The sequence below is a fragment of the Trachemys scripta genome, chromosome 1 (genome assembly GCF_013100865.1).
Source record: "Trachemys scripta elegans isolate TJP31775 chromosome 1, CAS_Tse_1.0, whole genome shotgun sequence".
NCBI classification, from domain to species: Eukaryota; Metazoa; Chordata; order Testudines; family Emydidae; genus Trachemys; species Trachemys scripta.
In genome coordinates, this window is record NC_048298.1 from 183,165,764 (window position 1) to 183,190,648 (window position 24,885).

The following is a 24,885-nucleotide window of genomic DNA, read 5'->3' on the forward strand; positions in this document are numbered from 1 at the left end:
ATTTTATATATTCAGAGGAACTCCCCAATAGAACATTTGCCTGAGAATGGAGTGCAGGTTCAGGCAAAAAATTCACTCATGAAATATTTTTATTTGGCCAAATTCTGTGCCAACTCACACCCTGGCAATCCCATTGGCTTCAGTGATTCAGCATGTGATGTGTAGTTAAAGAATCTGTCTTGTTGCCATTTGCTCCTCCTTCAGAACTCAGTCCTGTGGGGTGTAGAGCATCCTTAACTTCCATCAACCTCTGTGAGCGTCAAGGGTGCTCTGCAACTTTGCAAGATTGGACTCTTAAACAGTTCTTGCAGTAAAAAAAACAAGTTAATTTCTGTTTGTATTCTGTCTTGTGTTCTTTTCAGATGAAACAGTGAAATGAAAATTTCCCTTCATTCACTGTTTGGAAAAGCATGTTTTTCAACATCTCCTTTGAACATCATCCATGTGTTAGAATATTTTTAAGTGTATTTTTAAATAGTGACTGGCAACCTCTGAAACACCATTTCAGTTTGAATGAGGTCATATGCTACCAAAATACTATTCATATTAGGAAACTCACATGAATTGAAAGTAGCACAGCTATAAAAGGGAAGAGAACAGGTGTTTTGTTAGATAGCAAATACTGATCATTTTACTGCTTTTTATACATGTGTAAAATAATTGATACTTCATATTTTAAAAAATTACAAACTTGTACCAGATATCAATAAGCTGCAGTGTTTCTAATTTAAAGTATGATTACTTTTAAATCTTTTGATGACTAAAACATGATATCCTGTGTGTCACTCTTCTAGAGGAGTTCAGGTTCCATAATGTGATATGGGATCAAAAGAATTTTGCTTGGGTACCAAACATCTGATGACTAAGAGCAGGCTGGCAGGAAAACAGGGTACAGCGCCACTACTGTGCTTCTACAGGAAAAACCGGAGGGATTATCAGCATTCTGAACTTTTCATAGAGTTTACTGTAAAGTGTATATTCAGCCTGTTATGAACAAGTATTTACTGTGCTGCACCAAATCGTGGAGTAGTTTTCTTGGGTGCAATGGGACTGCTCACATGAAGAAGAGCTATGGGATTGGGCCACTAGAGTCTGTTCCCAAGTTTTACAGTGCCTTAATAGGAATTTGAGCATGTAACCTAATTTCACTAAGACTCAGTTTTCCTTTTTTGTAAAGTGATTTTGAGAACTTCATATGAAAGGTGCTATATGAGTGCATGTTATTGCTTGATTTCAGCTTTAATTGAATGTTTTGTAATGTTATATTCCCAATAGCAAACAGGTTATAAAAATATTTACAGAATGATAGTAATTATTCAACTTAATATTTCAGATACAGTGCTGTATATGTAAAATGTCTTAATGTTAAGGTTTGATGGATAGGGTCTCAGAGGAATGAGGGAAAACTCCTCCTAAAATGTAAACTCAAACATTTGAAAATAAGTCTAAAAATCTAGCTTGTTTATGAGCTCTTTAGATGAACAATCACATGACCACCAAATCAGGATCAATGCAGTCACAGAAGTCCGTGTCATTGTGTGCTTGGTTTCAGTGGGACTACTCACATGAGTAAGGGCTGCAAGATAAAGCCCTGGATTCTTGACTCCCACTGTTGTACTGAAAATGTCAGACTACACTGTCATCCACATAGTACATACAGTAGTAGTTCCTGAGGACTAATTAATGTATAAAGCACTGAAATTTAAATGTGATGCAAGGTTTTTTTGGTTTATATAGTTTCTGTGTCCCAAAGTGTGACTTGCAGCCCTGCATGGTACTAAACTGACTGAAAGAGATGCGTGAGAATTGTTTTACGTTTTTGGAGTTAAGCACTGTTAAGACTGTCTTCTTTTGAAATGTGTGAAGTGTAATATGGGATTTCATCAGAAACACTGATATATAATAAATGGAGAATATGATATAACATGCTTACAATAGGTAGAAAATACCAAAATATTATGTATTGAATTTGCAAATACATGCACTATATACACTGTGATCTCGTAGCTGTGCATTGTCAGTCAATTGTTTTGAAAAGTCATTCATGTGTCAGTGTTTCTGCCTCATCTTGGGCATGCCAGATAGATTGCATGTGTATGACCTATGTTAGTGAGTGATTAGTAATCTTGCTGTCTTGGTTAGTGAAGGTAAGTCTTGTTGGTGCTTACATACCAAGGTTTTATGCATCTTAGAAATACCTTATATAGGACCTGTTCTTCACTGCATTGCGCCTTGTGCGTTCATTCAGACCTCTGCCAACTAGATGTAAATGCTATCTATCTGATTTATTTTACATCCACTTTCAACAGGTGTAAGTAACTACACACGATGCAAAACAGGAGAGAATCAGGCCCTATGAAAGAAATCCTGGCCTTGACGTCGTCCATGGGAGTTTCAATATAGATTTCAGTGGGGCCAGGATTTCACCCTATGGCTGTAAACCAAATACATCCTTTAAAAATAATTAGTCCTCTAGTTGGAGAAAGAATCCCTCATTGAGATCAATATTAAGCTGCAGTGCTATTTTATTGTGAAATTTCAGTAGCAATAGTGGTTGTGAACAAAGCTAAATCTTCCTCCAATATGAGATAAATAGAGATTATTATAAATATCTTTTCAGAAGTATATTTACAGCTGAGAAAGAAAGAAAGATGAACTCTCTCATGAGCGTAGAAGTCAGGGCATGTTGATGCTTTGAAATCATGGAATGGATTCTCTTGGCCAGATTCTTGTTCCTGCTCTGGTGGCACAATGAAGCTAGAAAGCAGATTTAATCAGCTGTCAGGGGAATCCCTAGGTAATGTAGAGCCTATGTGGTCCTTCTACACCACGTCCTCCAAGCCCCCAGCACAGGGGTCTTTCCTGGAGAAAGGGGAGTGTAAGCAGGGTGGCTCTGTGCTCCAGCTATCTCCAGGTATGGACCAGCACCTTGGGTCACAGGGAGCAAGGTGTAAATTAGAGCAGCCAAAGGGGCTGCTGGGACTGGATCAGTTCCTGGCCAATGCCAGGATGTGGGGGAGACAGAAAGTTGATTTAATGCCACCTTTGCGGCTCCCCCTGCTTCTGCATCTAGTATGCCTCAGATGAACCAGAGAATCTGGCCCCAGATGTGCTGTACTTGAGACATTCCAGAATACGAGCATTTGGGATAACCTGTCAAATTAAATGTATTGTTTTTAAAAAAATATTTTGAAGGTAGGGAAACTAACTTTTTTTAAAAGTGTTGTTGTAACTGTGTTGGTGCGTGGGTCCCAGGATGTCAGAGAGACAAGGTGAGGTAATATCTTTTATTGGACCAACTGCTGTTGGTGAAAGAGACATGCTTTTCTTAATGAAAAAAACACAGTATAATGATAGGTGCAGCAGATATATTGTCAGTCAATCTCCTGTCCTATAGTATCCTTTGCACTTTCAGGGATCGCAGTTATCCAGAAGAATGCATACAGCCAGCAGGGTATTTAAGCTTTGCTTTTTGTAATTGCATCAGTCTGGACAACTGCTTCTTTTTTTCACAGCATTTCCATATTCAGTTACTAATTACCTTGCTTGTAGTTACAAAATTGACTGGCAGTATCAGAAATAACAGCAGAATCTACAAGCTGTTAGTTTTAAGTCAATTGCAATTTCAATTCCTGTCCAAAATATTTGTAAATAAATCTGCCTTCAGAATGTACTTATAATGAAGACTATACAAGACTCTAATATACTACTAAAATTAATCCATTGTCTCTTTAATAATTCTATCATCTGTTGTTAGTCTGTTATTAGACACCTTACCAAAGCCATTACAAACCTAGCCTAAAACACCAAACCTCATCCTCATTGTTAGCTTTGATAGTTGCCTCTATCATTTAATAGTTTGCGTGTAGCCAGTCCAAGTTGGCAATGTCACCCCAAGCTGATTCGAGCCACAGACATTTTTGCTGACTGGAGTCATGCTATCTTTGCCAGTTTGCTGGAATAGACACAGACACTGATTGGGTCATGCTGAAAACATTCCTGTCCTGTGAAGCAAGTCTGTTTGTATTTTAGGTTTGCCAAGACTAATGAATTAAAAATCTTGAACTCTCCACAGTTTGCTGCTTATTAATGCCTCTGTCAGAAGGATTTTTTTTCCCTCTGAAGCATGACAACATCATAAATTTATTGTTGAAAAGGAAAGGAAGGGAGAGTGGAATTGCGAAGAAAAGCGGAATAGGGTGGTCTTGTGGGATAGCAAAGCCTTTGGGAAGTGCAGGTAGCAGCATGTTGCCTTAACAGCTGTCTCAGCTTCTCAGACTCTGTCAGTTTGTTGCTATGTAGCAGGTGCAGCCTTTTCTTTTATTGAATCTTTACTCCATAAAGGCAACGACAAGCCAAGGCAGTGGCTAGCCCTGGATTATACAAGTGCAGACTCTCCACTAAGTGAGGTAAGGCAACAGGTGTGAAAACTGAACTAAACTGATAGAGCTGTAACACACTTAATCTGAGTTCTGCTACAGATTTTTATAAAGAAACAACAGCCTGTTCCACAGACAGTCCTCATGAATATGGAACTGCTTTCTGGGATCCTTTTAAAGACCTCATTATACTCAAAGTTGCCCACTCCCATATCCTTCTGTCTACAGAATGATTATCCTTTTTTGTGTGTAAGGAAAATAAGGGGGAAGTTTGTACGCAGTTGATCTGTTTCATTTCCCTGAGCCGATGGGACATTCATCATCCTATTTACAACACACAGCACTGAAATGAAGGTTTCCCTGCCTTCTTGTTTTCTTTATTTTCTTTTTGATGATGGAGACCATTGAGGATTCTGCAGAAAATCTGGTGAAGAAATAATCTTAATTCATAAAATGAGATAACTGGCTCATGTACAGTGTGTATATATAGATAGGATTTTCTTTCCGTAAATTAAAACAAAATGAAAAAGTCTCTTGTGTAATATTAAAAACATTAGTTATTGAAGGGAGTATTTATTTTTGCCCCCAGATCGGTGACTAAATACTGGTAACTTGTAAACATTGTAGACCACACAGTGTGTGAATGGGACAAGACCACTGATTTACTTAGGACAGTGCTCAGTTATGGTAAGCTTAAGGATTCCAACAAAAGACATCCTATCATGTTTGTTGTTAAAATGGTATTAACGTCCATGAATGTTTTTTCTCATTTCTTAATGTGTGATATTAAACATGAAGCATCTTATTGTGTAGAAAACCTGTCTGATGATGGTTAACAGATGTGTTGCATGTGTGATACAATATGTAATGATGAACAGTCTTGTTTTCAAAGTTGTGCGAATTTGTATCTCTCTTTTGTTCTAGGTTTGTTTGAGAGTCATGTGGGGAGGGTATGTTATGATAAATAATTTTGGTTTTGCAATTGTTCTGTTTATTTAAAAAAAAATGCAAGGTCTCAAATACTTTTCACAAAGAGACCATGGAAGAGGGAGATCGTTGCTCTAGAAAAAGTTGCTACATAAACAGACCCCCCCCAAAAAATGCATTTTGTCTGTTTAAATGACTTTGTGGTCTCTCTTCCAATTGATGCTGGTTGGGTGTGTGTGTGTGTGTTCTTTTGATTAGTAATAATAGGGAAGATGGGGTTATTCATGAGAATCCTCCAAATATTTATATGAAAAGAGGCTGCCAGCTCCAAAGTAAGGATTTTAGAATAATTGTTCTTTTTTTAAAGAAAATCTAAGCACTGTAAAACATCCACTATTTGATCAGAGTTCACGTCAGTGGCTTATTGTGTAACATTGCCACAGAGTAACAGTATCCCTCTGCTGGCTAAATGCTCAGACAGACAAAACAAAAAATAAATGTTTAAGTCAGTGGGCCAAACTCATGCTTGCTGCTACTCTACTGCCTGCAAAGGATTGATGCTAGGGATGAATTTTGTGCATCATCAAGCAAGGCCTTTATCTTGTAATGATGTTCTGTTGTACTGATTTTATGTGATGCTCTAATAATTAAACATAACATCAAATGGGGTGATGCAATTTTAGTGCAGAAAAACAACCATTGCTTTCGAAAGTGTTACGGAAAAGCTGCAATGTGATTGGCGCTAAGAGAACTGTCTTTTCCCTTTCCATCAATTAAACGCCACATTGTCTACAGAAGTATAGCACAGCTTTTAGCAATTTTGCTATGCTTTATTGAATAATTTGATTGCCAATTTTCTGTGGGTGTTTTACACTTGTGTTTATTTCTTTAAATGTTGTTCATGTAGCAATCCACCTAGGTGATATAGGTGCAGTGCACTGCTGGGTAATGCCTGAAGTTTGCTTAGTTCTCTTACCGCCCAATGTTACAATGATTTCTGCCTGGGCAGATCTTTCACCAATGTAAGTTCCATTTAACTTCATTTAGGCTCCATACAAGGACCTGGCTCATTGCAGGATTTGGGCCTCAGTGTATACTGTTTGTGAATGTTAATTACAGCAGCTTTATATGAGATATATAGGAGTTTAAGTTGGACATCAAATACTTAATAGACTTTGTTTGGGAAAAAACTTTTATACGAAAGTCTAAATACACATAATATAACTATAAGTGCATAAGCCTGGACATGCTTTAAGCTTGTCCTGTCTAAGTTGATAGCCACTGAAGACCATTAATATTTTGATGGCTATTTGGTGTTCTGTGTGAAATAAATTGGGAGTTTGGGACTGTTTCTTAGTGAAGAGTGATCCACCTCATTAAAACCGCCATTTGGCGCTGGCAGACTCAGAAGAAAGGCCACAGGCTAAATTAGGCCCTGATCCTGCAATTGACTTCCTCTATGCAGACCCTTAACATCTGCAAGGAATCCCACTGAAGGATCAGTACCAAGGTTTGGAGAATTAACAGTCTTCTGACCCTTAAATGTGTGACTGTCCAGGTCAAGGCTGAGATATGCTGACAGGACAAAGTGGGGAAATTTTCTTTGTCATTGCCTTTACCTGAACTGTGGATAAATCAAGGAATTTAGTCTCTATCACTGAATTTCAATTTAAAAATTTTTTAAAAGAAAAATCAAATGTAGCCCCATGCTTGTCACCTTAAATTTGCTTTATTAGAATAAAAAATGCAAAAAGTGCAACTATAAATATGTGCAAATCACTAAGCTGAGGATGTAATGGCTTCATATGCTCAGTAATGTATGCAATATTTATATAATTGCAGCTGGAACACACAGATAAACGCGTAGACTCAAGTGCCCACATGATCACCACAGCAAGAGTACCTGCTGATAAGCCAGTCCGAATTGCCTTCAGTCTAAATGACTCCCCAGGTACAGTTCAATTTTATGGAATAAATCAAAATGAAATGTTTCTAGATTTTATGTTCTTGATCATATTTATATTACCAAATGAAGTCGAATGTCATGGATGGACTTTTTCCATGTGTGTGAATGATCAATATCAAACTGGTAACTACAATATTGTTAGAGGAAACTAACAATAGATTAAAATCACTTGTCCAACAGCCTAGATACTGTAAAAGTGAGATTTATTTCAAGAGAATGTGGAATAAACATAAAACTTTGACTGAATTACCAATATATTTGCATATAAACTGAAAAAGTGTGCTAAAACTCCTGGGCAACATTTTTTTTATTTTGTTATTTTATTTTGATGGGGAGGGCAAAGCTGGCATCTAAGCAAAGCACAGAACAAAAAGACACTTTCCCATAGGCAAAAAGGTTGAAGAATACCAACGGAATGCCCAGCTTGAGGGAAGGATTCAGGAAACAGCTGCTCAACCTGGCATGTTCCCCGATAAAGATTCCATTACCGTTTGTCCTGTAAACTAATGTTGATGGAGCGTTAACTTCCCCAACGTAACCTGTGCACATGTGAACCCTTGGATTAGGTTCACATTATTGAGTGTACCTTAATTTTTGAAAATGCCTAGAGAGCTATTGATAGGCACTTTGTGAAAATCAGAATGAAATAAAGAAACCAGAAACCTGGAAGCAATGGCAGCATCACAAAGAAGGAAGCTAGCTCTGCTGCCAGTGGTAGGGGAGAGCCTGGAGGCAAGGCGCAGGTGTATACAGAGCTTGAAACTCACAGGGTTTCAGTTATCATTACTTGTCGAACCCACTTCCCATGCATGTTTGTAAACTACCTGTGCTACAATACTATCTGTCTCCCTTTCACAATATGGATGGTGTAGCTCAGCTTCTGCTCTCAGAAGTCACAGATCTTTTCAGGTAAGTTATTCCATTCTGTGCATTCTTACACAAGAGAGTAACATATATATTCACACAGCATTCAGGAAATGGAGCATTATTATTCCTACAACAGCCTTAACTCTGCTCCGCGATTTTGTTTTTCATTCTTTGTATCCTTATTTTCTCTGTACACTCTTTAGTATCAAACTGCTTTTGTGTATGCTTTTTACACACAGGACCACATTCAAACCTGGTATAAGTAGATATAAGTCCACAGACTTAAGTGGAATAGCATCCACTTATGCCGCATTTGAATTGTATCACGGAGCAGAGTATAGGCTGTTATAGGAATAATAATGCTCTGTTTTCTGAATGCTGTGTGAATACAATCTCAACTCCAATGTTACATTCATGAAATTTTTGTCATCTTTCTTTTTTCTTGTATAATATTTTAAAAAATATTTTTAAATAATCTTCCTGTATTTATTACTACTTAATATTACAGTAGCCCACAAAGCCCAATCCACATCACAGCTCTGAAGGGACGTATAATTATGTATGGTAACATAGTCCATATGCTAAAAACTTTACAAAGACAAGTGACATAAAAGTTGTGAGAAGGATACAATCTGGTGGGGGGGGAGGGGGGAAAGGGTGCAAGCTTATATATGCCTTGTTTTGTAAATTATAATTACCAGTATATTATAATATATAAAGAAAGTACCAACTATCCCCATCTGCCCGTCAAGCCATCCTTAACAATCTGATTTCTTGTAAGCATCACTGCAAAGGTAGGTCTTGAAGAGAGATGTCAGGACTGAGATCCCCACTTTGAACTTTAGGGTACAAATGTAGGGGCCTGCGTNTAGTACTGTACACAGGACAGCTATTACCCTTCCCTTTATAGTTATGACAAGAGATTTTAAGGAGGGGAGGAGGGTGTCCTTCTGAATCATGGAAGAATCAGCTGCTTGTGTTAAGAGCTGAAAATCAGGCAAAGGAGGCTTGCACAATGGGCAGAGCAGAGGAGATGGAAGGGCAATGTGATAAGGGATAAGAGAAGACAATAGCGAGGGACAAGGTTGTGAAGAGCATGAAAGGTCAAAATTCAGTAATGTCGCAAGCTGTTCCCTTCTCTCACCCTGTCTCCTCTGCTCTGCCAATAATTCCAGACTCTATTAAAATTTGTAAGAAGGTTCAGAACTATGAAAAGGTGATCATTCTCTATTAAATTCCTTAGGACTTCCTCATTGCCCACATTATCTGGCTCTCAGCATACATGTGTTATTGTAGCAAGTGATCCAGACCGTCTGTGAAGATAGGAGAGAGTAAATAGGAACCAGTAGATTAAGGACCATATTTCACACTGAATTGCAACCCCCGGAGGGCTACTCAGAGGTATAAATCAGCATAGTATTTGACCTCATCAGGAGAATTCAGCACCTGATGTTAACGGAAAGCCTGAATGGAGATATCAATATCGAATGTATTTAAACAAGGCAAAGGAAAAATCACTCCAAGTCTGAGGTTTAACAGAAAGCCACATTCAAATGATCCTAGTTCAAACAAGCAACTGAAATGTCTTTTTTTTAAAGAGACACTGCAAAGAAACAAATCTGCTGACACAGCATCTCACTGCCACCTTTATCCATTTTAAATTTAGAATCTTTTTTCTTCTTTTCACCTTTTTATATTCCTCTAATCCTTTTTTCATGGGAGGAGAGCTGCTTTCCTCAATTCAGGAAGGAGTTCTGTGTTTCAACTCTGACAGGATCTTGAGAGATTTAGTATTGTGATGGTACACCTCTATCCTGATATAACGCTGTCCTCGGGAGCCAAAAAATCGTACCACTTTATAGGTGAAACCATTGAACTTGCTTTGATCCGCCAGAGTGCGCAGCCCCGCCCCCCTGGAGCGCAGGACCGCCCAGAGGATTCAGGGGGCCTGAGGCAAAGCAGGGGAGTTGCGGCGCTTGTACTCACCCGGCAGCGGTCCAGGTCTTTGGCGGCATTTCGGCAGCCGGGGGCTCTTCAGTCGCTCCGCGTCTTCGGCAGCACTGAGGGACCCGCTGCTGAAATGCTGGCAAAGACCCGGACCGCCGCCAGGCCAGGGCTCGCAGGGCCCGGGGCCTGCAGCAAATTGCCCCACTTACCCCCCCCACCCCTCTGAGCAGCCCTGCTGGAGCGCTGCTTTACTGCGTTATATCCGAATTCGTGTTATATTGGGTCGCATTATATCGGGGTAGAGGTGTATGTAAAAACCTCACCCAGAACGAGGAGGTGAGTGAATTAAACTCATTTAATTTTTTTTCTTAGATGTTGTCTTGTTTGCCAATCATGGTGGCAGGCGTGATGCCCCATAAGGCTGAATTATTCTACCACAGTAGTACAGGGAGTAATTTACAACATAACCAGATATAAAAGGGGAAAAGGTCTTCTGGATGGTGATTATCTCACTGGTTAGAACTGCAACAAAGTTCTGGGTCTGAAAGCAGAGACTGTTATCAACTCAAGAAAAGCAAGTTATTTAGTGTTATTTATCTACAGGAAGGGATATGGCTTATGTTATCCATACCAAAAATTGTTTTACTGTGTTCAAAAGTTGGCTCTTTTAGGGCCTGTTAATGACCACAAAAACAATTAAAACCGGACCAGTTTTGTGCTGTATTTTTATTGTGATCGTGGGGTGACCAGGTCCTTAAAAGTCTTGAGGGAAGTCTGACCAACTACTAACAGCGATGCTATATAAAAATACAGTTTTACTGTGTATCACTTAATCCTGTAGATATAGATATCTATATTTGATGCTTTTACTCAAGTTCACTAAACTGGCACTAGACATAAATTCTCTCATGGCTTGTCAGATTTGTAGCAGTTTAGCTTAAGGTGTGATTTAAAACTGATTGAATTAAACCAACACAAAAGGCTGAGTGGACAAGCTTATTTCAATTTTGCTTAAATTGATGTAGGAATAGATTTAAACTAAACCAAATAAGCTGCCCTTAAGCCAAAATAAGGGCACATCCACATTTAAAACAATGCAGGGGCGCAGCTGCACTGATGCAACTATGCAAATGTAGCGCTTTAATGAAGACGCTCTAAGTTAAGGGGAGAGAGCTGTCTCATCAATTTAGTTAATCCACCTCCCTGAGAGGCAGTAGCTATGTTGGCAGGAACTCTCCTGCTGACATAACATTGTCTAAAAGCGGGGGATGTTAGGTCGGTATAACTATGTTGCTCAGGGGTGTGGATTTTTCACACCCCTGAGTAACATGTTATACCGATACAGGTCTGTAATGTAGACCAGACCTAAGAGTGTCTATGCAGGGCTTTGCACCAATTTAACTAAACCAATTTAATTAAACTAATTAAAGTTTGTGTGTAGACAAGGCCTCAATCAAAACCAGAATCAGAGTCCACGGTTAATTTTGTTTTTTACAGGTGTTAGGACTAAGTGGTTGGAAGTAGGGGCTTTATTCTGATAGGACATGATGGGCATGCCTGTAGTTTGTAGGTGTACCTAACCTTGTTTTGTAGGTAAAATACACTGCTTCACATGCCTAAGGAGAGTTTGAATCCAGCTATAAAATACTGGCAGTGGAATTGGGTTTTACCTAATTGTTGAATACATGCATTTTTTTCTAATTGTCAGTCATTTATTTCACTTGAAGTCAGTTTGCTGCTAATAATCACTTCCCCTGAAAATTTACTGGTAATAATGTATGTGCTTTCTTTTAATGACATTGTTGGGGACCGGAATAATACAATATTTGGATGTACATGGAATTACTTCTTTTGACAACTTTCTTTATATTCCCAACCATTTTAATCCAATCCTCCTAATGTGATCATGGGGAACCCTTGCTTTTTGTTGTATATAGCCACATAAACCAATAACTGTGTTTTACAGTAGATGCTTCCTCAGCAGCTCCTTCAAATCCCTCCTCCAGTCTCACTTTTATCATAATGCCTGCAGCTGAAAATGGATAGGTAAAGGACCAGTGGGGATTGCTAATGTATAAAATATATGCCCAAAGTTTACAAACCATGGTACCTACAAGTTAGGCTCCTAAAGCCACACTTAGGGTTATCGACACTTAAGACGTGATAGCCCCACAACTGTGCTGTTGCAGCAGTGCTGCTGTAGAGCTTCAGTGTGGATACCCGAGCGGTGGTAGCTAGGTCAATGGAAGAATTAGATCAACTTAATCGATGGGGAATTAGATCGACTTAACTATGCTGCTCAGGGGTGTGGATTTTTCACAATTCTGACCAACAAAGTTAAACCAACCTAAGTTTCCTTAGGCTCAACGGAAGTGGCCTGCTTTTTCAGAGATAATGAGCATCTTCAGCGCCCAGTTACTTCAGTGACAACTGTGGTGCTCTATCCCTCTGAAAATCAGGACTCCCTTATCTTAGGGTCTAGGTATGGATCTATGAGCCTAATCGTGGGCTCTCATACTTAAAAATGTTGGCCTATACTTTAAAATAATTTGGAACCATCAAGTTGTGCAATCAGCTAGTTTAACCATGTAAAATCACTGCACTGTGCTTGTCATCCCTAGGTTTTAAAGTGCATTGTAATCTTATTTTCACAGTGTTATTATTATTATTTATTTGTATTGTGGTAGCACTTAGGAGCCCTAGTCATTGACAGGACCCCTTTGTGGTAGGTGCTGTACAAACACAGAACAAAATGATAGTCCCTGCCCTAAAGAGCTTATAACTGAAGAATGAGACAACAGACTACATGTGGATACAGCAAATAGAGGGGAATAAGGAAACAATAACACAATACTGATTATTATTTGTACCCTCACCTCTGTCCTTCCTATTGTTTGCCATGCTCACTTGTTGAGTTTTGACTTTAGTTAGGATATTTCTACACGGCAACTAGACTCCGCATATAGGATTACAGCATCCCTGCCCCAAGGAGCTAACAATCTAAATATATGTCTACACAGCAAAGAAAAACACGCAGCTGACCCATGCCAACCAACTCAGACTTGAGAGGTTCAAGCTTCAGGGTTGTTATATTGTTGTGTAGGCCTCTGGGCTCAGGTTGGCGCCTGGGCTTTCAGACTCTGTGAGGTGGGAGGGTCCTAGAGTTTCGGTGCCAGCCCAAGCCCAGAAATCTACACAGCAGTGAAACAGCCCTGAAGCCTGAGCCCCATAAGCCTGAGTCAGCTGGCACACGCCTGACGTGGATTTTTCTTTGCTGTGTAGACATATCCTTAGATTGTTAGCTCCTTGGGGCAGGGATGCTGTAATCCTATATGTTTGTACAGTGCCTACCAGGATGGGTCCCTGATCCTAATTGGGATCTTTGGAAACTACTGTAGTACAAATAATGAATTCATTATTTTAATACAATGTGTGGGCTTCAAAGTGCATATATTTTCTATTTAGAGGTTCATATAAAAATAATAATAATAATAATAATATCCCTGATTAATCCTGAAAACCATGTTCTGTTTTTGGTAGACAGTAATGACATTTTTCTGAGGATTTCACAGGAATTTATGAGAAATGCCCTTAAAGGGCATGAGACTGAGAGTCCCCCACGGAACATCCTTTAGCTTAGGAGAAAGTATGCTGAGCAGGAAGCTCATGGGTGCTGTTAATATTTTTGTGAAGTCCATAACACTTATTATTAAACAAGGCCCTCATATTCCTATCCTAAGGGCAGGCAATTATTTTTCCCTACCCTTTTACAAATAAGGTAACTGAGAGGCTGCACAAGGTCATTTCAGGCATAACTGGGAATAGAACCCACGGCTCTTATATGATAGAGCCAAGTCTCATTCATTTAGCCACCATACCTTTTAGCAAGTAATGTCTGTACTTGTCTGTCTGTAAACACTGCTCTGGCCTCTAGACACTGACCTCTCAGAGCCAGGATTAGAAACCAGGAATCCTGAGACATAACATTCCACTGCTGTCTTATGAATAGTTGTGTAGCGCACTGGCAAAGTGTGTGTTGTGGATCAGCCCTTAAAGAAGGATACAAAACACACTTTGCCAGTGTGCTAAACAACTATTTGTAAGACAGCAGTGGAATGTTGTGTCTTCCACTCCCAGTCAATGGTAAGAAGACTCCCATCGACTTTAGTGGGAGTTGGACTGGGAACTTAAATTGGGATTTTCAAAGGAATCTAAGGGCTTCAGTTGAAATTCACTAGGAGTTGGGTGCCGAACTCCCTTTAGGCTCCTTTGAAAATCCCAGTCTTATACTGTGTGTGTGAGTGGGGGTGGCACTGGGTTTTTTACCTTGCTTCAGTCTATAAGTGTGTGTATGCATTTCTAAATTCAAGAGAATTCCTGCCACTGAAGTTCTTAGTTTATCTGGTGTATAACAGCACAAATAAGTTGATTTAAAGAAGTCTTAAACTAGTGTGACTAAAAAAAAACCCTCGCAGCTGTTGTGTAGATGCTAAAGCAGGCCCATTATAAAATGTACTATGGTATGCTATAATGGTTAAGATACCAATAAGTTCTATTTTTAGTACCATTGACTCAGTCACTTTGTGTTCAGAAAATAAGCAGTGAACATTTGCTTATTGAAAGGATTTCCTCTGAAATTATTTCTTTTTAGAGTTCATCCCTTTAAAATTTATTTAGGGAATTTGTTTTATTTTTTATTTGCTGCTTCTACTAACTACACTGCGGTTAGTAATGTAACATTTCTAATAGTTTGAAACAGTCAAAAATTCAAAAAAGATATTTTTAAAATCTTGTGCATGTGAAAAATAACAGCAATTCCTGCTTTACGTGTTCTTGATTTCTTTTGAAAATTAAAATCACGAGGGGGTCTTCCTTACTGCTACTGGTACAGTATGTTGTACTGCTGGAATTGTCAAATGTCAGTTTAACAGCTCTCCACAACTCTGATCCAATATTGCTGTCAAAATGTTTTACAACTATTCATCCAAATGTTGTAGAGCAGCTGTACTACTGGTCTGACTGAGTCATATTCCTTCTTTCCATTTGGCTATGCAGCATTATTCGTCTTTCTTCTTTTAGAATATTTGTCTATTTTTAAAATTTGCACAAGAAGGCAACAGCAACTTAAAAATAAACACTTGCACGTTGATGTAAAGTAACTATGCAATTCAAAAACTTAAATATCTTGCAGGAGAAACCTTGTGGGGAGATGGTGGGGAGATGTTTTTAATAATACTGCAAACTGAGCTCTCAGAATATTAATACTAGATTTTGGTATCTATAGACTATTTGTTTTACTTGTGTTGTTGCCCTCTTCTCCACTTCATTTTTCCTTGCTATGGCCCTCACTTTTGTTTGTTTGTTAGCAGAGGGACCAGGGACTCAGTGGCATGCAGATAGAATGCCCATATGTGGAGGTATTTCCAGTGTGCAATACAGTACGATTCATGATAAGACCAGCTCATTGCCCTGGATGCCAACTCTCTATTAGTTAAAGCAAGGCTTTGACTGTATACTAGCCAATATATACTCTGTATACTCTGCCTGGAACAAGGCTGCTTATTTTCCCTATTCCCCACCACAATCACTTCACTCCATGACCACTGATAGTAGGATACAGAGGTGCAAAATATCTGGCAAGATACTCTGTGTGAGCAGACATCTGCATCCCCACAAAGCCCTATTGATTCAATGAGGCTCTGGGGGAGCACAGAGGTCTCAGCACAGAGCAGCTTACAAGATCCTGCCTCAGCAGTTTTCTACTGTGTAAACAACCGTGGTTTAATTGTGACAATGCATACAACAGACTCTGAAAGTGAGCTAGTAATGAAGATCTGTAACCTGCAGCAAGATACATAAACAACAGTGAAATCCAATGCAAAACTGTTAGTGTGACAGTGACTGTGAGTAATGAATATTGCCACTGGAGTACGATTCACATTTCTATTCTCAATCCAGTTCCTAGTGAAAACCCCAGAATGGGCACTCAGTCACACCTGGTTGGCAGCCTATGTTAAAAAGCCCTTGATTTGATTGAGCATATGAATGAATTAACTTCATCCCTGCAGGTGGGTCCTTCAGAGTAAAGACACATAAGTAATGTGATATGGAGAAGCTTGCACTGGCACAATCAAGGAACTATGGTGTGATTGGAATAACAGAAACTTGGTAGGACAGTTCACATGACTGGAGCACAGACATGGATGGGTATAAACTGTTCAGGAAGGACAGGTATGGGAGGAAAGGTGGAGGAGTTGCATTGTATGTAAGGGAGCTGTATGATTGCTCAGAGCTCCAGTTTGAAACTGTAGAAAAGTCTGTTGAGAGTCTTTGGGTTAATTTTAGAGGCGAGAGCAACAAGGATGATGTCATGGTGGGCATGTGCTATAGACCGCTGGATCGGAAGGATGAGGTAGACGAGGCTTTCTTTAGAAAACTAACTGAAGTCTCCAGATCACAGGCTCTGGTTCTAATGGGGGACTTCAATCACCCTGACATCTGGGAGAGCAATACAGCAGTGCACAGACAATCCAGGAAGTTTTTGGAGAGTGTTGGGGACAACTTCCTGGTACAAGTGCTGGAGGAACCGACTAGGGACCGTGCTCCTCTTCACCTGCTACTTACAAACAGGGAAGAATTGGTAGGGGGAGTAGAAGTGGGTGACAACCTAGGCAGCAGAGACCATGAGATGGTTGAGTTCAGGATCCTGAAAAAAAGGAAGAAAGGAGGTAGGGGAAGTGGAAGTGGGTGGCAGCCTTGGCAGCAGAGACCATGAGATGGTTGAGTTCAGGATTCTGAAAAAAGGAAGAAAGGAGAGTAGCAAAATACGGACCCTGGACTTCAGAAAAGCAGACTTGGACTCCCGTAGGGAACTGATGGACAGGATCCCCTGGGAGACTAATACGAGGGGGCAAGGAGTCCAGGAGAACTGGCTGTATTTTAAAGAAGCCTTATTGAGGGTGCAGGAACAAACCATCCCGAAGTGCAGAAAGAAGAGCAAATATGGCAGGCGACCAACTTGGCTTAACTGCGAAATCTTTGGTGAGCTTAAACTCAGAAAGGAAGCTTACAAGAAGTGGAAATTTGGACAGATGACTAGGGAGGAGTATAAAAATATTGCTAGAGCATGCAGGGGTGTAATCAGGAAGGCCAAAGTACAATTGGAGTTGCAGCTAGCAAGGGATGTGAAGTGTAACAAGAAGGGTTTCTACAGGTATGTTAGCAACAAGAAGAAGGTAAAGGGAAAGTATAGGACCCTTACTGAATGGGGGAGGCAACGTAGTGACAGATGACGTGGAAAAAGCTGAAGGAGGCAAAAAAAAAAAAAGCATTGAGTACATCTTCCCAGACAAGGTCAGCTCCCTGACTGCTGCAAAAGCTGTGTAGAGTTGGACCTTGCGAGGGGAATTAAAAGCAATAGTAAGAGGTTTTACAGCCATATAAATAGGAAGAAAGCAAAGAAAGAAGAAGTGGGACCGCTGAAGACTATAGCTGGAGAGGAGATTAAGGATAATCTAGGCATGGCACAATATCTTAACGAATATTTTGCATCGGTGTTTAATGAGGCAAATGAAGGGATTAGGAATACTAGCAGCGTGACAGAGGGGGATACAGGAGGGGGGATTACAGTATCCGAGGTAGAAACCAAACTTGAACACCTTAATGGGGCTAAGCCGGGCGGACCGGATGATCTTCATCCGAGAATATTGAAGGAATTGGCTCGGGAAATAGCGGGCCCCTTAGCGATAATTTTTAATGAATCTGTAAACTCGGGGGTGGTTCCGTTATACTGGAGAATAGCTAATGTGGTTCCTATTTTCAAGAAAGGGAAAAAAAGTGACCCAGGTAACTACAGGCCTGTTAGTTTAACATCTGTAGTGTGCAAGGTCCTGGAGAAAATTCTGAAGGAGAAAGTAGTTGAGGGCCTTGAGGTCAATGGCAATTGCGACAAATTACAACATGGTTTTACCAAAGGCAGATCTTGCCAAACCAATCTGATCTCCTTCTTCGAGAAAGTAACGGACTTATTAGATAAGGGAAATGTGGTGGACCTAATATACCTTGATTTCAGTAAAGCGTTTGATACTGTATCGCACGAGGAATTATTGGTTAAACTGGAAAAGATGGGATCGATATGAAAATCCAGAGGTGAATAAGGAACTGGTTAATGGGGAGACTGCAGAGGGTCGTATGGAAGGGTGAACTGTCAGGTTGGAGGGAGGTCACCAGTGGAGTTCCTCAAGGTTCGGTTTTGGGACCCATCTTATTTAATCTATTTATTACTGACCTCGGAACCGATTGTAGGAGTGGGCTGATAAAGTTTGCGGATGACACAAAGCTGGGAGGTATTGCCAATTCGGAGGAGGATAGGGATATTCTGCAGGGAGACTTAAATGACCTTGTGAATTGGAGTATCAGAAATAGGATGAAATTTAATAGTGAAAAGTGTAAGGTGATGCATTTAGGGATGACTAACAACAACTTTAGTTACAAGCTGGGGACGCATCGGTTAGAAGTAACGGAGGAGGAGAAAGACCTCGGGGTCCTGGTAGACCACAGGATGACTATGAGTCGACAATGTGACGTGGCGGTGAAAAAAGCTAATGCGGTCTTGGGATGCATTAGGCGAGGTATATCTAGTAGGGATAAGGAGGTGCTGCTTCCGTTGTACAAGGTGCTGGTGAGACCTCATTTGGAGTACTGTGTGCAGTTCTGGTCTCCAATGTTTAAAAAAGATGAACTCAAACTGGAACGGGTACAGAGAAGGGCCACTAGGATGATCAGAGGAATGGAAAACCTGTCGTATGAAAGGAGACTCGAGGAGCTCGGGTTGTTTAGCCTGACCAAACGAAGGCTGAGGGGGGATATGATTGCTCTCTTTAAATATATCAGAGGGATAAATACCAGGGAGGGAGAGGAATTATTCCAGCTCAGTACTAATGTGGACACGAGAACGAATGGATGTAAACTGGCCGTGGGGAAGTTTAGGCTTGAAATTAGACGAAGGTTTCTGACTGTCAGAGGGGTGAAATATTGGAACAGCCTTCCGAGGGAAACGGTGGGGGCGAAGGACCTGTCTGGTTTTAAGATTAAGCTAGATAAGTTTATGGAGGGAATGGTTTAATGGAAAAACATGATTTAAGTCAAAGGAATACCGTGCCATGGCAGGTAAATAGTATAATGGCTAACAAGGGTCAGGCTGGAGACTCTTGCCCACATGCTCGGGGTTTTACTGATCGCCATATTTGGGGTCGGGAAGGAATTTTCCTCCAGGATAGATTGGCAGAGGCCCTGGAGGTTTTTCGCCTTCCTCCGCAGCATGGGGCAGGGATCGCTAGCAGGAGGATTCTCTGCCAATTGAAGTCTCTAAGCCACAGGATTTGGGGACTTCAACAGCAGAATCAAGGGAAAGGGTTGGGACGGCTTGGTGGCCTGCATCATGCAGGGGGTCAGACCAGATGATCATAATGGTCCCTTCTGACCATAAAGTCTATGAGTCTATAATGGGCAACACAGCCTGGGGAGTAAGTGAACAGCCCTCAGTGGTGAAAGAACAGGTTAAGGACTATTTAGAAAAGCTGGACGTACACAAGTCCCTGGGTCCAGATCTAATGCATCCCAGGGTGCTGAGGGAGTTGGCTGATGTGATTGCAGAGCTATTGGCCATTATCTTTGAAAATCCGTGGTGATCGGGGGAGGTCTCGGACGATTGGAAAAAGGCAAATATAGTGCCGATCTTTTAAAAAGGGAAGAAAGAGAACCCAGGGAACTACAGACCAGTCAGCCTCACTTCTGTCCCAGGCAAAATCATGGATCAGGTCCTCAAGGAATCCATTTTGAAGCACTTGGAGGAGAGGAAGGTGATCAGGAACAGTCAACATGGATTCACCAAGGGCAAGTCATGCCTGACCAACCTGATTGCCTTCTATGATGAGATAACTGGCTCTGTGAATATGGGGAAAGGGTGGATGTGATATATCTTGACTTGAGCAAAGCTTTTGATACAGTCTCCCACAGTATTCTTGCCAGCAATTTAAAAAAGTATGGATTGGATGAATGGACTATAAGGTGGATAGAAAGATGGCTAGATTTTTGGGCTCAACGGGTAGTGATCAACGACTCGATGTCTAATTGGCAGCCGGTATCAAGCACCCCAGGGTCAGTCCTGGGGACAGTTTTGATCAACATCTTTATTAATGATCTGGATGATGGGATTAATTGCACCCTCAGCAAGTTCACAGATGACACTAAACTGGGGAGAGAGGTAGATATGCTGGAGGGTAGGAATAGGGTCCAGAGTGACCTAGACAAATTGGAGGATTGGGCAAAAAGAAATCTGATGAGGTTCAACAAGGACAAGTGCAGAGTCCTGTACTTGGGACAGAAGAATTCCATGCACTGCTACAGGCTGGGGACCGATGGCTAAGCAGCAGTTCTGCAGAAAAGGACCTGGGGATTACAGTGGACGAGAAGCTGGATATGAGTCAGCAGTGTGCCCTTGTTGCCAAGAAGGCCAATGGCATACTGGCCTGTATTAGTAGGAGCATTGCCAGCAGATCGAGGGAAGTGATTATTCATCTCCATTCATCACTGGTGAGGCCACACCTGGAGTATTGCGTCCCCCCACTACTGAAGGGATGTTGACAAATTGGAGAGAGTCTAGAGGTTATTTAGTCTGCAGAAGAGAAGAGTGAGGGGGGATTTGATAGCAGCCTTCAATTATCTGAAGCCTCCTGCTACAAGACAGGCCCAGAAGAGAAACCAACAGAACTCCACTGGCCATCACCTACAGTTCTCAGCTTAAACCTCTCCAATGCATCATCAGTGATCTACAACCCATCCTGGACAATGATCCCTCACTTTCACAGACCTTGGGAGGCAGGCCAGTCCTCGCCCACAGACAACCTGCCAACCTTAAGCATATTCTCACCAGCAGACACGCACCGCACCATAACAACTCTAACTCAGGAACCAACCCATGCAACAAACCTCGATGCCGACTCTGCCCACATATCTACACCAGCAACACCATCACAGGACCTAACCAGATCAGCTACAACATCACCTGCTCATTCACCTGCACGTCCACCAATGTTATATATGCCATCATATGCCAGCAATGCCCCTCTGCTATGTACATTGGCCAAACTGGACAGTCACTTCGCAAGAGGATAAATGGACACAAGTCAGATATCAGGAATGGCAATATACAAAAACCTGTAGGAGAACACTTCAACCTCCCTGGCCACACAATAGCAGATGTAAAGGTAGCCATCTTACAGCAAAAAAACTTCAGGACCAGACTCCAAAGAGAAACTGCTGAGCTCCAGTTCATTTGCAAATTTGACACCATCAGATCAGGATTAAACAAAGACTGTGAATGGCTATCCAACTACAGAAGCAGTTTCTCCTCCCTTGGTGTTCACACCTCAACTGCTAGCAGAGCACCTCACCCTCCCTGATTGAACTAACCTCGTTATCTCCATACTGATTTATACCTGCCTCTGGAGATTTCCATTACTTGCATCTGAAGAAGTGAGGTTCTTACCCACGAAAGCTTATGCTCCCAATACTTCTGTTAGTCTCAAAGGTGCCACAGGACCCTCTATTGCTTTTTACAGGGGGAAAACTGTTTCTCATATTGTTATTTTAGCCCTACTAAACCATAGCAGAAAAGTCACTTTCAAGACTGTTTAGAAGTCATACTTATAATTGGGCCCAACCCTGCGATATGCTGACTTCCCTCTAGCAGGTGTTGAGCTCTCTTTAGGGTATGTCTATATTGGCAGAGTTACAGCGCCGGCAGTTACAGCGCCGCTCGAGAGCGCTGAAGGGAAACTGCTGTTGTGTGTTCACACTGTCAGCTGCCTGCGCAGTAGCGTGTTCACACTTGCAGCGGTATTTGGAGTGGTGCACTCTGGGCAGCTGTCCCACAGAGCATCTCTTCCTCTTCTGCTGCTAAGAGTTGTGGGAAGGCGAAGGAGGTCACAGGGCATCCTGGGTCCTGTCCCAATGCCCCATGATGCATTGCTTTGCATCCCAGAAATCCCTGTGCTTCCGTCTGCATTAGACGCAATCTTTCAACCGTTTGTGTACTTCATGCTCTGCCTCTTCGGTCTGCAGGAATGGATCCCGCACTGTTGACCAATATGCTGCTCGCAATCACTAACACATCACGAGTGGCAGTGGAGTTATTCCTTAAACTACAAAGGCAAGAGGAGTTCAAGATTGATCTCGCCCCGCATAGTACCTATGACACGAGATTGCTTGTGGCATTCATGGAGGTGCTGGCCACAGTGGAATGCCACTTTTGGGTTCAGGAAACAAGCACTGAATGGTGGGATCACATCGTTGTGCATGTCTGGGATGACAAGCAGTGGCTGCAGAATTTTCGGATGAGGAAAGCCACATTCGTGGGACTGTGTGATGAGCTCACCCCAGCTCTGTGACACAAGGACATGAGAATGAGAGCTGCCCTGTTGTTGGAGAAGTGTGTGGCAATTGCACTGTGGAAGCCGGCTACTCCAGACTGCTACCGATCGGTCACTAACCAGTTCGGAGTGGGAAAGTCGACCGTTGGACTCGTGTTGACGGAAGTGTGCAGGGCCAGATGAATTACATTCTGCTCTGAAAACCGTGACTCTGGGCAACATGTGTGACATTGTGGATGGCTTTGCACAAATTGGCTTCCCTAACTGCAGAGGGGCGATAGATGACATACATATTCCAATTTTGGCACCAGACCACCTAGCCACTGAGTATATTAATCGGAAGGGGTATTTCTCTATGGTTCTCCAGGCGCTTGTGGATCACCGTGGGGGTCCAGAAAGGTGCATGATGCACGCATCTTTCAGAACACTGGCCTGTTCAGGAAGCTGCAAGCAGGGACTTTCTTCCTGGACCAGAAGATCACCATAGGGGAAGTCAAAATGCCAATTGTGATCCTGGGGGACACTGCCTACCCCTTAATGCGGTGGCTTATGAAGCCATACACAAGGAACCTTGACAGCAGCAAGGAGCAGTTCAACAACAGGCTGAGCAAGTGCAGAATGACTGTTAAGTGTGCTTTTGGCCGTTTAAAGGCCCATTGGCGCTGCCTATATGGGAGGCTGGACCTGGCTGATGACAATATTCCTATGCTTATAGCCGCGTGCTGTACACTCCATAATATTTGTGACGGGAAGAGTGAAAGCATCACTCAAGGCTGGACCGCTGAGGCTCAGTGCCTGGAGGCTGAGTTTGAACAGCCAGAGACCAGGGCTATTAGAGGGGCATAGTGCAGGGCCGTAAGGATCAGGGATGCCTTGAGGCAGCAATTTGAAGCTGCAAGCCACTAATATTTGTTGCTATGCTCAGGAGTGCAGTGCTTGTAATGCTAGGAGGTGATTGTGATTGGCGCAGATGATGCCCAGTGAAGGTTTAAGAAAATTGCCTGTTGATTTGCAGGCTCTGTTTGCTTTCAATTAATGGAATAAAGATTGCTTTCAAACCAAAACAATTATTTTATTAAAAAAAAAAAAAAAACGGAGGACAGAGACAAACAAAAAAACACATCAGCACTGTGAGGAATGGGGGAAGGGGAGGTGGGGTCCCGGGACAGTTAAAGATTTGTGTATGTCCAGGTATCATATGCAGCCTTATCCTTTGGAGTACAGTGCAGTGGGTACTGTACTTCAGCAGGGCTAAATTGCAGAGGGATGGATGTTGAGTGTGGTGGGTACTGGGAGTCCGCAGGGCTTGGCTGTGACGGGGCAGGAGTGGAATGCAACAGGTACAGAGTGGAGCCAGGAGGTTGATAAGCGGTGTCTGGGGGGCGCATGGGAAAGAGTTTTGCGACGGGGGGGCAGACACGGAGCTGTTTGGTTTGCAGTGCTAGTAGCACCTGGATAGTGTCCGCTTGGCGCTCCATAACATTTAAGAACTGCTCCGTGGCTTCATTCTGGCACACTGCGTTCTCCTTTCGGTCCCTCTTCTTGCTGTCCTGCCACTCCTTCAATTCTTGTTTTTTGGCCGCGGAGTGCACCGTGACATCACGCAGAAAGTCCTCTTTAGTTCTTTGTCGCCGCTTTCTAATTCTGAGCTGCTGTTCAGCCATCGATAACAAAGAAGGAGGCTGCGCTCCCAAGGTCATATCTGTGAAGCCAAAATGCAACAATTTACAGAAGCAGTATTGTTTGCAACACACAGACCACTGATTTAAAACACAGCTACTATTCACATACCTGTCACTAACTGGCTGACCCCAGGCAAACACACACGAGCCACAAGACCCCCTTCCCCCCCAAATGGTTAGTAACCACAGGAGCAGTGGAAATCAGTGTTCCAGGACCATACTGTACACTGGGCACTTGGCTCTTAGGGAGAGCCAGCACTGTAGGGGGAACCTTATAATCATTACTGTCCCCACATTTTCCACAGGCTGTGTTCATTATGGAAGTTATCTCGCTGCAGAGGGTGAGCAGGGAATTAAGGGAGGGTCGTCTCCAAGACTGCAGCTTCCATTCTGGCCCTTATGCAGCTCTCCTGTGTGCGGCAATGGTCCCCCCGTCCCCCAGTGACAGCAGAGTGGCACAGGAAAGTTACCCTTAATGAGGCAAGAAACAAAGCAGCTCTGCCAAAGAACCTGTGGCAGTGGATTGCCCAGTATCTCCATGAGAGTTTCCAGGAGATCTCTGAGGCAGATTCCTGTGAGGTGAGGGAATCAATCAACAGCCTGTTCCGTTGCTCAGACTAGGCATGTGGTGGTACGCGCATCATACAGACAGAAGTCTGCTTTCTGCAACCCTCCTGCCCCCAGCA

The 24,885-nt window shown here is 42.1% G+C and overlaps 1 protein-coding gene across 7 annotated transcripts in view; it reads left to right on the forward strand.

Moving 5' to 3' along the window:
- Positions 1–24,885, forward strand: part of MAP3K7CL (MAP3K7 C-terminal like) — a 77,193-nt gene that overhangs the window by 20,600 nt on the left and 31,708 nt on the right. For 3 of the 7 annotated variants that reach the window (XM_034793414.1, XM_034793405.1, XM_034793423.1), the window contains exon 3: positions 7,149–7,257. In XM_034793414.1, the coding sequence (XP_034649305.1) occupies positions 7,149–7,257 (109 nt within the window). Of the gene's footprint in view, positions 1–4,023; positions 4,410–4,457; positions 4,807–4,967; positions 5,067–7,148; positions 7,258–24,885 lie in introns of those variants that run through there. The other 4 variants (XM_034793442.1, XM_034793395.1, XM_034793432.1 and 1 more) reach the window with 4 other exon arrangements.